This window comes from Coregonus clupeaformis, chromosome 1 (genome assembly GCF_020615455.1).
Source record: "Coregonus clupeaformis isolate EN_2021a chromosome 1, ASM2061545v1, whole genome shotgun sequence".
Lineage (NCBI taxonomy): Eukaryota > Metazoa > Chordata > Actinopteri > Salmoniformes > Salmonidae > Coregonus > Coregonus clupeaformis.
In genome coordinates this window covers 85,590,170-85,605,214 of record NC_059192.1, presented here as the reverse complement: position 1 = coordinate 85,605,214, position 15,045 = coordinate 85,590,170, and the positions used below count along the sequence as shown (strand labels likewise).

At 49.0% G+C, this 15,045-nt stretch overlaps 1 protein-coding gene across 5 annotated transcripts in view; it reads left to right on the top strand.

The window, feature by feature from the left end:
* The window catches only part of LOC121575703 (RNA binding protein fox-1 homolog 3), an 828,711-nt gene that overhangs the window by 798,401 nt on the left and 15,265 nt on the right, over positions 1–15,045 (top strand). For all 5 annotated transcript variants that reach the window (XM_041889006.1, XM_041889022.2, XM_041889013.2 and 2 more), the window contains 3 exons: positions 11,558–11,690; positions 12,123–12,162; positions 13,400–13,464. In XM_041889006.1, the coding sequence (XP_041744940.1) occupies positions 11,558–11,690; positions 12,123–12,162; positions 13,400–13,464 (238 nt within the window). The remainder of the gene's footprint in view (positions 1–11,557; positions 11,691–12,122; positions 12,163–13,399; positions 13,465–15,045) is intronic.

Sequence of the window (15,045 nt, the reverse complement as noted above, 5' to 3'; positions counted from 1 at the left end):
GGTTATTACAGTAAACTAAAACTAAACCAAAAAACTGATCATGAATAAACAATTTAGTAAACAGTAAATAAAATAATAGTTTTTATTCTCAAAATGAATGGGGTTTTCAATCTGGGTTTTAAGCTTTTTTTCGAATGGGGTTTTCAAGCTTCTGAATCTGGCGGGTCACATAGAGATTGATTTGAATTTAAAGGTAGACTCAGCGATATGACGTTGCCATGAGCAACACTGCAGATATCGGTCATGTTCCACTGCTCAGATGTTGCTGACACATGCCAGATCTAGTTATTAAATGGGTATTAAATGTATTAGCTAACCACATCATATGGTATAGCAGTCTGGTGCCCGACCGCACAGTCGATGACGTGCCACACAACCATTGGTTGATGCATGCAACGTCTGAGGAGGGAAACGCGGTCCTGATGTGGTTAGCTGATACGTAAAATACCTATCCAGGTGTTGTAAGATCTGGCAGGCAGAGGAACGCGCCCATGGAGATGAGCGCGATGCAGGATTTTGCTCTCACGCAATCACACAGAGTATCTGCGCATGGGCACGGGTGCACTTCACACTGCTACAACGTGGGGCGCTACGGGCCCAAAATAGCTTGGTGCATCTTCGTCATCTCACTGAGTCTACCTTTAAACCCAACCTAACCTAACCTATGACCTGGCCCATAAACTTATGCACAGTGGCAAAAAAATGACATCCCAAAAAACACAAAAACTTTACAACACAGAAATGTCTCCTAGCCTCCCACGCATAGGCTACTTTCTGTCAATAACACAAAAACTAAAACTGACACTAAATAATTAAAAAACGAAATTGAAATGGTTTTAGAAAACTTCAATGAAATTACAACTAGTAAATCAGATCTGAAAACGAACTGAAAAGAAACTGAATTTCTAATAAAAATCTTAAAATAATAGAAATAAAAACAAATATAAAAACACAAAACTTTAATAACCTTGATGCACACACAGACACACACACACACAGACAGACACACACACAGACAGACACACACACAGACACACAAACACACACAGACACACACACACACACAGACAGACACACACACAGACACACACACACACAGACAGACACACACACACACAGACAAACAAACACACACAGACACACAAACACACACAGACACATGCAGACACACAAACACACGCAGACACACAAACACACGCAGACAAACAAACACACACAGACACACAAACACACACACACACAGACACACAGACACACACACACACAGACAAACAAACACACACACACACAGACACATAGACACACACACACACACACACACACACACAGACAAACAAACACACACACACACACACACAGACACACACACACACAGACACACACACACACACAGACACACACACAAACACATACACACACTTAAGCCAATCACATTCTATAAATAATATACACACACACAGACACACAGACACACACACACACAGACAAACAAACACACACACACACAGACACACAGACACACACAGACACACGCAGACAAACAAACACACACAGACACACACACACACACACAGACACACACACACAGACACACACACACACACAGACACACACACAAATACATTCACACACTTAAGCCAATCACATTCTATATATAACTCTGTATGTGTTTTAATTAGCCTGACCCTGCTAACCCTGAGCATATGTTACTCTTATTTTAATCTCTCCAACACTTGTCCTTATAACAAAAACAACATTACCAGATTAAGTAAGGAGACTGTTTATGCCTGTGTAAACTATAGTGTGGTTGTTGGCTGTTTATAGGCCTAGCAGGCTGTCAGCACTAGAGTCTGTATGATTCATGGGTTATAATGGGGCTGCTGTAGCTTGCAAGACCCCTAGCTCATCACCAGATTGCATTCATATACGTCATGCCACACATAATGCATGCACACACGTAACGCATACACACACACTGTATACAGTTGAAGTCGGAAGTTTACATACACTTAGGTTGGAGTCATTAAAACTCGTTTTTCAACCACTCCACAAATTTCTTGTTAACAAACTATAGTTTTGGCATGTCGGTTAGGACATCTACTTTGTGCATGACACAAGTAATTTTTCCAACAATGGCTTACAGACAGATTATTTCACTTATAATTCACTGTATCACAATTCAAGTGGGTCAGAAGTTTACAAACACTAAGTTGACGGTGCCTTTAAACAGCTTGGAAAATTCCAGAAAATGATGTCATGGCTTTAGAAGCTTCTGATAGGCTAATTGACATAATTTGAGTCAATTGGAGGTGTACCTGGGGATGTATTTCAAGGCCTACCTTCAAACTCAGTGCCTCTTTGCTTGACATCATGGGGAAATCAAAAGAAACCAGCCAAGACCTCAGAAAAAACATTGTAGACCTCCACAAGTCTGGTTCATCCTTGGGAGCAATTTCCAAACGCCTGAAGGTACCACTTTCATCTGTACAAACAATAGTACTCAAGTATAAACACCATGGGACCATGCAGCCGACATAACGCTCAGGAAGGAGACGCGTTCTGTCTCCTAGAGATGAATGTACTTTGGTGCGAAAAGTGCAAATCAATCCCAGAACAACAGCAAAGGACCTTGTGAAGATGCTGGAGGAATCAGGTACAAAAGTATCTATATCCACAGTAAAACGAGTCCTATATCGACATAACCTGAAAGGCCGTTCAGCAAGGAAGAAGAAACTGCTCCAAAACCGCCATAAAAAAGCCAGACTACGGTTTGCAACTGCACATGGGGACAAAGATTGTACATTTTGGAGAAATGTCCTCTGGTCTGATGAAACAAAAATAGAACTGTTTGGCCATAATGACCATGGTTATGTTTGGAGGAAAAAGGGGGAACGCTTGCAAGTCGAAGAACACCATCCCAACAGTGAATCATGGGGTGGCAGCATCATGCTGTGGGGGTGATTTGCTGCAGGAGGGACTGGTGCACTTCACAAAATAGATGGCATCATGAAGAAGGAAAATGATGTGGATATATTGAAGCAACACCTCAAGACATCAGTCAGGAAGTTAAAGCTTGGTCGCAAATGGGTCTTCCAAATGGACAATGACCCCAAGCATTCTTCCAAAGTTGTGCCAAAATGGCTTAAGTACAACAAAGTCAATGTATTGGAGTGGCGATCCCAAAGCCCTGACCTCAATCCTATAGAAAATATGTGGGCAGAACTGAAAACGTGTGTGCGAGCAAGGAGGCCTACAAACCTGACTCAGTTACACCAGCTCTGTCAGGAGGAATGGGCCAAAATGTACCCAACTTATTGTGGGAAGCTTGTGGAAGGCTACCCGAAACGTTTGACCCAAGATAAACAATTTAAAGGCAATGCTACCAAATACTAATTGATCCTAACTGACCTAAAACAGGGAATTTTTACTAGGATTAAATGTCAGGAATTGTGAAAAACTGAGTTTAAATGTATTTGGCTTGTCACGCCCTGGCTCTGGGGACTCTCGTATGTTGAGCCAGGGTGTTAGGTTCTAGTTTTGTGTTTCTATGTTGGCCAGGGTGGCTCCCAATCAGAGACGGCTGTTGCTCGTTGTCTCTGATTGGGAGCCATACTTAGGTAGCTGTAAGGCATTCGTTTGGTGTGGTTTCTTGTTCCTTTTGATTTGTGTTTGTATCGAAGGACTTCACGTTTCGTTTGTTGTTTTGTTCGCTGTGGTGTACAAGAAAATAAATATGTATGCATCTCACGCTGCGCCTTGGCCCGCTCCTTTTCAAGACGATCGTGACAGAAGAAACCACCACGACTGGGTCAAGCAGTGTGATGAGGAGAAAGGTTGGAATTGGGGAGCAGTGGAGAGAGAATTGGACGAGAACCATGGAGGCCTGGTCCACGGGGAGAGACAAGCCCAGAAAATTTTTAGGGGGCTCACGCCGTGGACGACGGGGCAGCAGGAGTACGGGATAGAGTGGTTCAGAGGGTTGGCAGAGGAGGCCGCCAGGTTACGGGAGTTACTGGACACCAGGGGGAAGGAGTATGTAGAGGCACGGCGAGAGGTACTGGGGTGTGTTGCCAGTCCGGTCCGGCCCGTTCCTGATCCCCGCGTAGGGCCAGTGGCGTGTGTTCCCAGTACGGTTCGGCCTGTTCCTGCCTCTCGCACCGAGCCTGTGGTGCGCGTCGCCAGCCCGGTCCGGCCTGTTCCTGTCCCTCGCGCCAAGCCTGTGGTGCGCGTCGCCAGCCCGGTTCGGCCTGTTCCTGCTCCCCGCACCAAGCCTATGGTGCGCTTCGTCAGCCCGGTTCGGCCTGTTCCTGCTCCCCGCACCAAGCCTATGGTGCGCGTCGCCAGCCCAGTCCGGCCTGTTCCTGCTCCCCGCACCAAGCCAGTGGTGCGCTTCGTCAGCCCGGTTCGGCCCGTCCCTGCTCCCCGCACCAAGCCAATGGTGTGCGTCGTCAGCCCGGTCCGGCCTGTTCCTGCGCCCCGCACCAAGCAAGTGGTGCGCTTCATCAGCCCGGTTCGGCCCGTCCCTGCTCCCCGCACCAAGCCAATGGTGCGCTTCGTCAACCCGGTTCGGCCCGTCCTGCTCCCGCACCAAGTCAATGGTGCGCGTCGTCAGCCCGGTCCGGCCTGTTCCTGCTCCCCGCACCAAGCAAGTGGTGCGCTTCATCAGCCCGGTTCGGCCCGTCCCTGCTCCCCGCACCAAGCCAATGGTGCGCGTCGTCAGCCCGGTCCGCCCGTCCCTGCTCCCCGCACCAAGCCTGTGGTGCGCGTCGTCAGTCCGGCACAGCCCGTGCCTGTTCCACCGGTGCCTGGTCCGGCACCGGTCAGCTGCTCCACTCCGGAGCTAGAGCATTCCGCTCCACCAGTGTTCAGTCCAGCTCCGGCCAGCAGGGCCAGACCGGATCAGGGGCGCTTTGGGGGGTTAGAGAGGGAGTGGGAGTCATGCCCGGAGCCGGATCCACCGCCGAGGCGGAGTGCCCACCCGGTCCCTCCCCTGTTGTGTTTGGTTGGCGCGCCAGAGTCCGCGCTTTGGGGGTATTGTCACGCCCTGGCTCTGGGGACTCTCGTATGTTGAGCCAGGGTGTTAAGTTCTAGTTTTGTGTTTCTATGTTGGCCAGGGTGGCTCCCAATCAGAGACGGCTGTTGCTCGTTGTCTCTGATTGGGAGCCATACTTAGGTATCTGTAAGGCATTCGTTTGGTGTGGTTTCTTGTTCCTTTTGATTTGTGTTTGTATCGAAGGAATTCATGTTTCGTTTGTTGTTTTTTTCGCTGTGGTGTACAAGAAAATAAATATGTACGCATCTCACGCTGCGCCTTGGCCCGCTCCTTTTCAAGACGATCGTGACATGGCTAAGGTATATGTAAACTTCCGACTTCAACTGTAGATACCTATCTTAGGTCAGTTAGGATCACCACTTTATTTTAAGAATGTGAAATGTCAGAATAATAGTAGAGAGAATGATTAATTTCAGCTTTTATTTCTTTCATCACATTCCCAGTGGGTCAGAAGTTTACATACACTCAATTAGTATTTGGTAGCATTGCCTTTAAATTGTTTAAGTTGTGTCAAATGTTTCGGGTAGCCTTTCACAAGCTTCCCACAATAAGTGTCTCCTGAGTGGCGCAGTGGTCTAAGGCACTGCATCGCAGTGCTAGCTGTGCCACTAGAGATCCTGGTTCGAATCCAGGCTCTGTCGTAGCCGGCCGCGACCGGGAGACCCATGGGGCGGCGCACAATTGGCCCAGCGTCGTCCAGGGTAGGGGAGGGAATGGCCGGCAGGGGATGTAGCTCAGTTGGTAGAGCATGGCGTTTGCAACGCCAGGGTTGTGGGTTCGATAAAATAATGTATGTGCTAACTGTAAGTCGCTCTGGATAAGAGCGTCTGGTAAATGTAAATGTAAATATAAGGCAAGTTCTCTAGTAAAAAAAAAAAAAAAAAAGTTGGGTGAATTTTTGCCCAATTCTCCTGACAGAGCTGGTGTAACTGAGTCAGGTTTGTAGGCCTCATTGCTCGCACACGCTTTTTCAGTTCTGCCCACAAATGTTCTATAGGATTGAGGTCAGGGCTTTGTGATGGCCACTCCAATACCTTGACTTTGTTGTCCTTAAGCCATTTTGCCATAACTTTGGAAGTATGCTTGGGGTCATTGTCCATTTGGAAGACCCATTTTGTCACGCCCTGGCTCTAGGGACTCTTTTATGTTGAGCCAGGGTGTGTAGAGTCTATGTTTTGTGTTCATTGTTTCAGTTTCTAGTTCATGTGTTTCTATGTTGGCCGGGGTGTTTCTCAATCAGAGGCAACGCGAATCAGCTGTTGCTTGTTGTCTCTGATTGGGAACCATACTTAGGCAGCCTGTTTGGCACAGTGTATTGTGGGATCTTGTTCCGTGTATGGTTTGTGTTTTGTTACCAAGGACTTCACGTATCGTTTTGTTGTTTTGTTCGTGTGTTGTATTTAATAAAGTATGTTCGCATTCCACGCTGCGCATTGGTCCAATCCTTTCGACGATCGTGACAGAAGATCCCACCATAACAGGACCAAGCAGCGTGTCCAGGAGCAGACAGCCTGGACTTGGGAGGAGATATTGGACGGGAAAGGGTCCTGGACTTGGGAGGAGATCCAGGCCGGTATGGATCGCCGTCCGTGGGAGGAGACGGTGGAGGCGCGCCGTAGAGAGGAGCAGCGGCGCCAACCGGGCCGACGTCGGACACGCAAGAGGCAACCCCAATACATTTGTAGGGGGGGGGCACACGGCATGGACGACAGGGCTGCTGGAGGCAGCTACAGGGCGAGTTTGGGGATTAGGAGAGGAGGCCACTGGGTTTGGGGGGCCGGAAGGGAGGTTTGTGGAGCCTAGAGGTAGAGCAGAGTCAACTCCCCGTACTCAGGCTAGGCAGCGTGAGACTGGGCAGGTTCCGAGATATGCGGAGCTGCGTACTGTGCCGCGAGTGGTCCGGCACAGTCCGGTACGTCCTGTGCGAGCACCACGCACGTGTCGTGCTAGGTGGGCATGCAGCCAGGACGGAGTGTGCCGGCTCAACGCTCGTGGCCTCCAGTACCCCTCCTCGGTCCCGGATATCCTGCGCCAGTGTCACGTGCTGTTGTGCCAGTACGTGTACACAGCCCTGTACGTCCTGTGCTGATGCCTCACACAGAGTGTGTTAAGATGGGCATTCAGCCAGGACGGGTTGTGTCAGCTCTTCGCTCCAGACCTCCAGTCCGTCTCCACAGCCCGGTCCGGCCTGTTCCTGCCCCTCGCACCAAGCCAATGGTGCGCGTCGCCAGCCCGGTCCGGCCTGTTCCTGCCCCTCACACCAATCCAATGGTGCGCGTCGCCAGCCCGGCCCGGCCTGTTCCTGCTCCCCGCACCAAGCCAATGGTGCGCGTTGCCAGCCCGGCCCGGCCTGTTCCTGCCCCTCGCACCAAGCCTATGGTGCGCGTCGCCAGCCCGGTACGGCCTGTTCCTGCTCCCCGCACCAAGCCTATGGTGCGCGTCGCCAGCCCGGCCCGGCCCGGCCCGTTCCTGCTCCCCGCACCAAGTAAGTGGGGCGCGTCGTCAGCCCGGCCCGGCCCGTTCCTGCTCCTCACACCAATCCTAAGGTGCGCGTCGCATGCCCGGCACCGGCCTGTTCCTGCTCCCCGCACCAAGCCAATGGTGCGCGTTGCCAGCCCGGCCCGGCCTGTTCCTGCCCCTCGCACCAAGCCTATGGTGCGCGTCGCCAGCCCGGTCCGGCCTGTTCCTGCTCCCCGCACCAAGCCTATGGTGCACGTCGCCAGCCCGGCCCGGCCCGTTCCTGCTCCCCACACCAAGTAAGTGGTGCGCGTCGTCAGCCCGGCCCGGCCCGTTCCTGCTCCCCACACCAAGTAAGTGGTGCGCGTCGTCAGCCCGGCCCGGCCCGTTCCTGCTCCCCGCACCAAGCCAGTGGTGCGCTTCGTCAGCCCGGCCCGGCCCGTTCCTGCTCCCCGCACCAAGCCTGTGGTGCGCATCGTCAGCCCGGTCCGCCCGTTCCTGCTCCCCGCACCAAGCCTGTGGTGCGATCGTCAGCCCGGTCCGGCCCGTTCCTGCTCCCCGCACCAAGCCAGGGGTGCGCGTCGTCAGCCCGGTCCGGCCCATTCCTGCTCCCCGCACCAAGCCTGTGGTGCGATCGTCAGCCCAGTCCGGCCCGTTCCTGCTCCCCGCACCAAGCCAGGGGGCGTGCGTCAGCCCGGTCCGGCCCATTCCTGCTCCCCGCACCAAGCCTGTGGTGCGCATCGCCAGCCCGGTCCGGCCCGTGCCTGCTCCCCGCACCAAGCCAGGGGTGCGCATCGTCCGCCTGGTCCAGCCCATTCCTGCTCCCCGCACCAAGCCTGTGGTGCGCGTCGTCAGTCCGGCACAGCCCGTGCCCGTTTCACCAGTGCCTGGTCAGGTACCGGTCAGCTGCTCCACACCGGAGCCTAAGCAATCCGCTCCACCGATGTCCAGTCCAGCTCCAGCCAGCGGGACCAGACCAGGGGCACTACGGGGGGGGTTATTAGAGGGTGGTGGTCACGCCCGGAGCCGGATCCGCCTCCGAGGAGGAATGCCCACCCGGCCCTCCCCTGTTCGGTTTATGTTGGCGCGGTCGCAGTCTGCGCCTTTGGGGGGGGGGTACTGTCACGCCCTGGCTCTAGGGACTCTTTTATGTTGAGCCAGGGTGTGTAGAGTCTATGTTTTGTGTTCATTGTTTCAGTTTCTAGTTCATGTGTTTCTATGTTGGCCGGGGTGGTTCTCAATCAGAGGCAACGAGAATCAGCTGTTGCTTGTTGTCTCTGATTGGGAACCATACTTAGGTAGCCTGTTTGGCACAGTGTATTGTGGAATCTTGTTCCGTGTATGGTTTGTGTTTTGTTACCAAGGACTTCACGTATCGTTTTGTTGTTTTGTTCGTGTGTTGTATTTAATAAAGTATGTTCGCATTCCACGCTGCGCATTGGTCCAATCCTTTCGACGATCGTGACACATTTGCGACCAAGCTTTAACTTCCTGACTTATGTCTTGAGATGTTGCTTCAATATATCCACATCATTTTCCTTCCTCGTGATGCCATCTATTTTGTGAAGTGCACCAGTCCCTCGTGCAGCAAAGCACCCCCACAGCATGATGCTGCCACACCCGTGCTTCACGATTGGTAAGGTGTTCTTCGGCTTGCAAGCACCCCCTTTTTCCTCCAAACATAACGATGGTCATTATGGCCAAACAGTTCTATTTTTGTTTCATCAGACCAGAGGACATTTCTCCAAAAAGTACAATCTTTGTCCCCATGTGCAGTTGCAAACCGTAGTCTAGCTTTTCTATGGGGGTTTTGTAGCAGTGGCTTCTTCCTTGCTGAGTGGCCTTTCAGGTTATGTCGATATAGGACTCGTTTTACTGTGGATATAGATACTTTTGTACCTGTTTCCACCAGCATCTTCACAAGGTCCTTTGCTGTTGTTCTGGGATTGATTTGCACTTTTCGCACCAAAGTACGTTCATCTCTAGGAGACCGAACGCGTCTCCTTCCTGAGCGGTATGACGGCTGCGTGGTCCATTGGTGTTTATAGTTGCGTACTATTGTTTGTACAGATGAACGTGGTACCTTCAGGCATTTGGAAATTGCTTCCAAGGTGGAACCAGACTTGTGGAGGTCTACAATGTTTTTTCTGAGGTCTTGGCTGATTTCTTTTCATTTCCCCATGATGTCAATCAAAGAGGCACTGACCCACTGGAATTGTGATACAGTGAATTATAAGTGAAATAATCTGTCTGTAAACAATTGCTGGAAAAATTACTTGTGTCATGCACAAAGTAGATTGTGAAAACTATAGTTTGTTAACAAGAAATTTGTGGAGTGGTTGAAAAACGAATTTGAATGTCTCCAACCTAAGTGTATGTAAACTTCCGACTTCTACTGTACATATAATGAACACACGCACACACACATGCACCACACACACACACACACACACACACACACACACACACACACACACACACACACACACACACACACACACACACACACACACACAGATAATGTATACAGTCACACATATAATGTATACACACATACTTCACACACAAATAATACATACATGCAGACAAAAAAGTATGATCAAATATGTGTATAATATCAGATATGGATGTTGATTTGGGATTAATTGTTCTTTTTCCTGTGATATATCAGCGACATATACTCTCTACCTATTAACACTGTCATATCAAGAGTTAGAAGGAGGAATTAAAATGTCAGCCAAGGTGTTCTACTGTATATCAACAAAGGAATAAATATTAGTGATCTACTGTGTGTCTTATCCTCAACATAATAAGTCTCCTTAGAGGAACAGTGTCTTGACAATAATACCATTGCTACTGACGTCCCTACCACAAAGCTTTTTTTCACAACCGTACATATTTCTAGATGAGCACACACACTTTCTTCAGGAAATTGCATTTTCTAGTTGTCCTGTTCCTCCTCCTGCTCTAGAGGAGGTGAACAGCTCCAGATGTTTGGATCTCTTGTCATAGTGGCTTAGGAAACTGATAGATGTAGGGTCACTGGTTCAAGCCCTCCTTGGGTTACTCCTTGAATTTATTGCAACTTGTAGTAGTTTGTAGTCTGTCTCTGCTCAAGACAAACAAACGCACACACACACACACACACACACACAAACTGTGACGCTAAGACGAGAGAGGAGAGGAGGGCCCGCTGATCTGTATGCATGCCATTGTGGGTCATTATGAACTGGTTCTGTGTGTGCGTGGGTGTGCAAGCAAATATGGGCTGGCCCTGTGTGTATGAAGGCCGTGCTCCTGCGTTGATTGAAGGTTAAAGAGGGACCTTCGGCTTGGCAAACGCTGGGACTCCTGTCCTAACTGATGTCTGTGTGTGTGTGTACTGGCAACCCATCCAACCCTCACTCCTCTCAGAAGACTCTGCCACCCCTGCCGACCCTGGGCTGTCCCCTCCCTGTCTGCGTCTGCTGTTCCAAACAATACACCCCATCTGCTCCATGTCCCCACTGCCAGAACACTGGGATTCCTCTCTCTCTCTGTCTCTCTGTTTCCCTATGTGTTCAAGGACAGAGTGTATTGTGTGTCACCTTTCTCTCCAGTGGGTCTGTTCCTAGTTCTTCATCTCTCGTTCTCTCTGTCTATCTATTTCTATTTGGTTCTCTTTTTGTGCCAATACACTGTGTAAAGTGTCTCACCTAACCCACTGTGTGTTGGCACAGACAGAAAGAGAGAGGGAAAGAGAGAGGGAGAAAAGGATATACTGGAGAATATCCTTTTCTCCCTCAGTATATCCTTTTCTCCCTCTCTCTTTCCCTCTCTCTTTCTGTCTGTGCCAACACATTGTGTCTCACCTCCACCAACGTACAGCCTCAAACACTGCTACAGTCATACCACACACACACCAAGGTCTATTATAACAGACATGAAAGTAAAGAAGGTAATATAAAATATATGTACTGTGAACTGTCATTATAATCAACCGTTTTCTGTCCTCTGTCTTCTGTCTTCCGTTTCCTCTCCCTCTCGCTCTTCCCTCTCTTTCTGTAGTGGCAGGTTTTCCCTACCCTAGTACAGGAGCGACGGTAGCCTATCGCGGCGCTCATTTCAGAGGGAGGGGGCGGGCCGTCTACAACACATTCCGCGCCGCGCCCCCACCCCCACCCATCCCTGCCTACGGAGCGTGAGTACACACACGCACACACACTCAGTGACAGGCGAATAGGGCGTGGAAAACAAAACGCCATCTTCTAATAGAGTGGAAAATTGCTCTTTGATTCCAGAATGGCCAAATTTGTCTATCTTTTTTTTTATGTGTCATTCTTTGTTCCTCTGTGAATGGGAGTGCTATGACCTGCACACTCCACTGGAGAGGCATTAGCTTCCCCACCTGATGATTGGTATTGGTGTGTATGTGTGCGTGCGTGCGTGTGTGTGTGCGTTCTTGCGCAGACGCTCCAATAGGGCTAGGGGACTGGACCATGGGCTACATCCCAAATGGCAGCCTACTCCCATATGGCTGACAAGTAGTGCACTATATAGGGAATAGGGTGCCATTTGAGACGCAGACGTAGTATGCTACAGCTCACTGTCTGTCTCTCTGTTCCATCTCCAGTGTTGTTTACCAGGACGGCTTCTATGGTGCAGAAATATACGTAAGTGATTCTACTTATTTCCACTCTTTCCCTCCTTCTGTTTCTGTCTTTCTCTTCATTCCTCGCTTGTTGTGTTGATAGGGCCCTTTTCTTGTCTGCCAAGCCGCCTGACGGGAGAATTTAAACCCCTCTGGGCATCCAGTGGTGTAAAGTACTTAAGTAAAATTACTTTAAAGTACTACTTAAGTAGTTTTTGGGGGGTATCTGTACTTTACTTTAGTATTTATATTTTGGACAACTTTTACTTTTACTTCACTACATTCCTAAAGAAAATAATGTACTTTTTACTCCATACATTTTCCCTGACACACAAAAGTACTTGTTACATTTTGAATGCTTAGCAGAACAGGAAAATGGTCCAATTCACGCACTTATCAAGAGAACATCCTTGGTCATCCCTACTGCCTCTGATCTGGCGGACTCACTAAACACAAATGCTTTGTTTGTAAATGATGTCTGAGTCTGTGGAGAAGTGTGTTTGTGTTTGTCTGTGCGTGTGTGTGTGTGTTTGCATATAAGCCAGTGTCTGAGTTTGTTTGCTAGTATGACTGCAGTTCCACAGTAATGCAGTTGATGTTCCTGTAATTGAAACAAGGGCTGTTGAATGGTCAATTAGCCTGTATGTCAGGTGTCATGTCAGCTTGTCCAGGTAATATGAATGGGCCCTGGGCTGTGGCTCTCAGTCATCAAACACACGCACACACATATCACACACACACACGCACACAAACGCATATGCACGCACACACACACATTCTCCCCTCTCCATTGTTGAACACAGAAACAGCTCCCTCTGGCTCTGCTCCATAAGCCTCTCGCCCGCCCCACACATTAATTACACCCTCGTTAATCGCCATGGCGATACACATACACACACACACACACACAAACATGCCCATCCCTCTCCATTCATTCACAATAATTGCTGCATTGGCATTTTTTCTCTCCCTCTCTTTCATAAATGTAATGTATTTGCAGTATTGTAGCACTATGCTGATTGTTTGGTTAGAGGGTTTATTAATGGAAGGAAATTACACCTTATTCAGTCAATGACTGTTATTTTGTGTTTGTCCCTACTGGCACACTATTCCGAATGTAGTGCACTACTTTTGACCAGGGTCCTGTTGGCCCTGGTCAGCAGTAGTGCACTCCATTATATAGGGAACAAGGTGCCATTTGGGATGCAACCTCTGTGTATTATCAGTAACAGCGTGTTTTCTTCCTGTCTTCTTCACAGGGAGGTTATGCAGCATACAGATACACCCAGCCAGCAGCCACGGCTGCAGCCGCATACAGCGACAGGTAACACACACACACTGCTCCACTAACCTCAAACCTCCAGCCACTTACCCTCCAGAGGGCCCAGCCGCTGGCCTCAGTCTACCCAGGCACTGAGCTCTACTTCCTGGGTTGTGGGCCCTGTTGAGGTGGGTGTCATTAGTGATTCACCCAGACCCTTGTGTTGTTAGATTCAGACCTTACCCTCCAGGGGGACCCAGCCTCCATTTTCAGTCTACCCAGGCTTGGAGCTCTCCTCCATGGGTTGGGAGGGTAGTGTGAGGGCATTGGGAGAACTAGTCTAGGGGAGATTGAGCGTGTCAGGCCTGATAAAGGACGGTGGAATCGGGAGCCTGTAGGCCACAGATAATGTTAGATTTATCAGACAACACAGGGGAATTACGAACAGAGGAGCAGAGCAGGTGAAGGGCTGGCTGTCTTTCTCTCTCCGCTAGAGTTATTTCATTCTCTCCTTCTAATCGCCCTCTCTTTTTTGCTGCCTGTATCTTTTTCTGTGTCATCTTGTCATCTCTCTTTCTGTTCTCTCGCTTCTTATTTTCTCTGTCTTCTTCCTCTGTCTTTTTTAAGATCTTGTGATTTAAAGTGAGTCAGTCAGTTCACTGAGGGGTGGAGTGTTATTTATTGTTGGCTAAGAGGGCTTAGAGGCAGTGGATCAGTGTGGAACTGAGAGAATTGCTGCCTCTGCTTCCCAAGGGAGCTCTTTCACACAGACACATAGCCGTGTCCTGTCTGCTTGAGTCTTACTCTGCAGCCAATCAGGTGCTATGTTCTTGAGTGGTGCATGTCAACAGAAAGAACATGACAGCTGGCAAAGTGGTAACATTACCTCTTTACTACGCTCTAAAATGCTGGATTAAAAACAACCCAATTTGGGTTCTTTAGTAACTCAGCGCTGGGTAAATATTGGACAGAACACATGCTGGGTTATTTTGACCCAGCCAGTTGGGTTGCGTGAATAACCCAACATGTTGGGTTGTTGGGATTACCCAAACATGTATCAATTTAACCATCAGTTGGGTATTTTTTACTCTCATGCTGGGTTGAACTCGCAGCTGGGTCTTTTTTAATGTAATCCTTAGCTTATTAGGGGTGTGGTTTTCAGCTAGATCTAATTGGCCACCCGTGAGAGTAAATGTCATTCCTGTTCATTATGTTAAGTTTACGGTATTATTTTTGGACATTTGTCTGTAATATTAGAATTTATTACAAATTATAATATGGTATACCACCTTATTGTGTCCCAACAATGGGATTTACATAGGCATTAAGGGAACTCATACACTTCTATAAGCCTCATTGAATTTAAAGAAATGTCAATGTTCAACCTTAACATGTAGAAACTATACAACAGAACAGGAATGACATTTACTCTCATGGGGGGCTAAAAATAACATTCAGCCACGCCCCTACTAAACTACACCTCCAGTCTTCATATCTCAATAACCCAGCACCAATAACCCAGCACCCAGCATCAATAACCCAGCAGTTTTTAAAGAAAACAACCCAACTAAGTGGCCCAATGCCTGCAACCCAGCAGTTTGGTCAACCAAACAACCCACATATTTTTTTTAGAGTGTATTAATA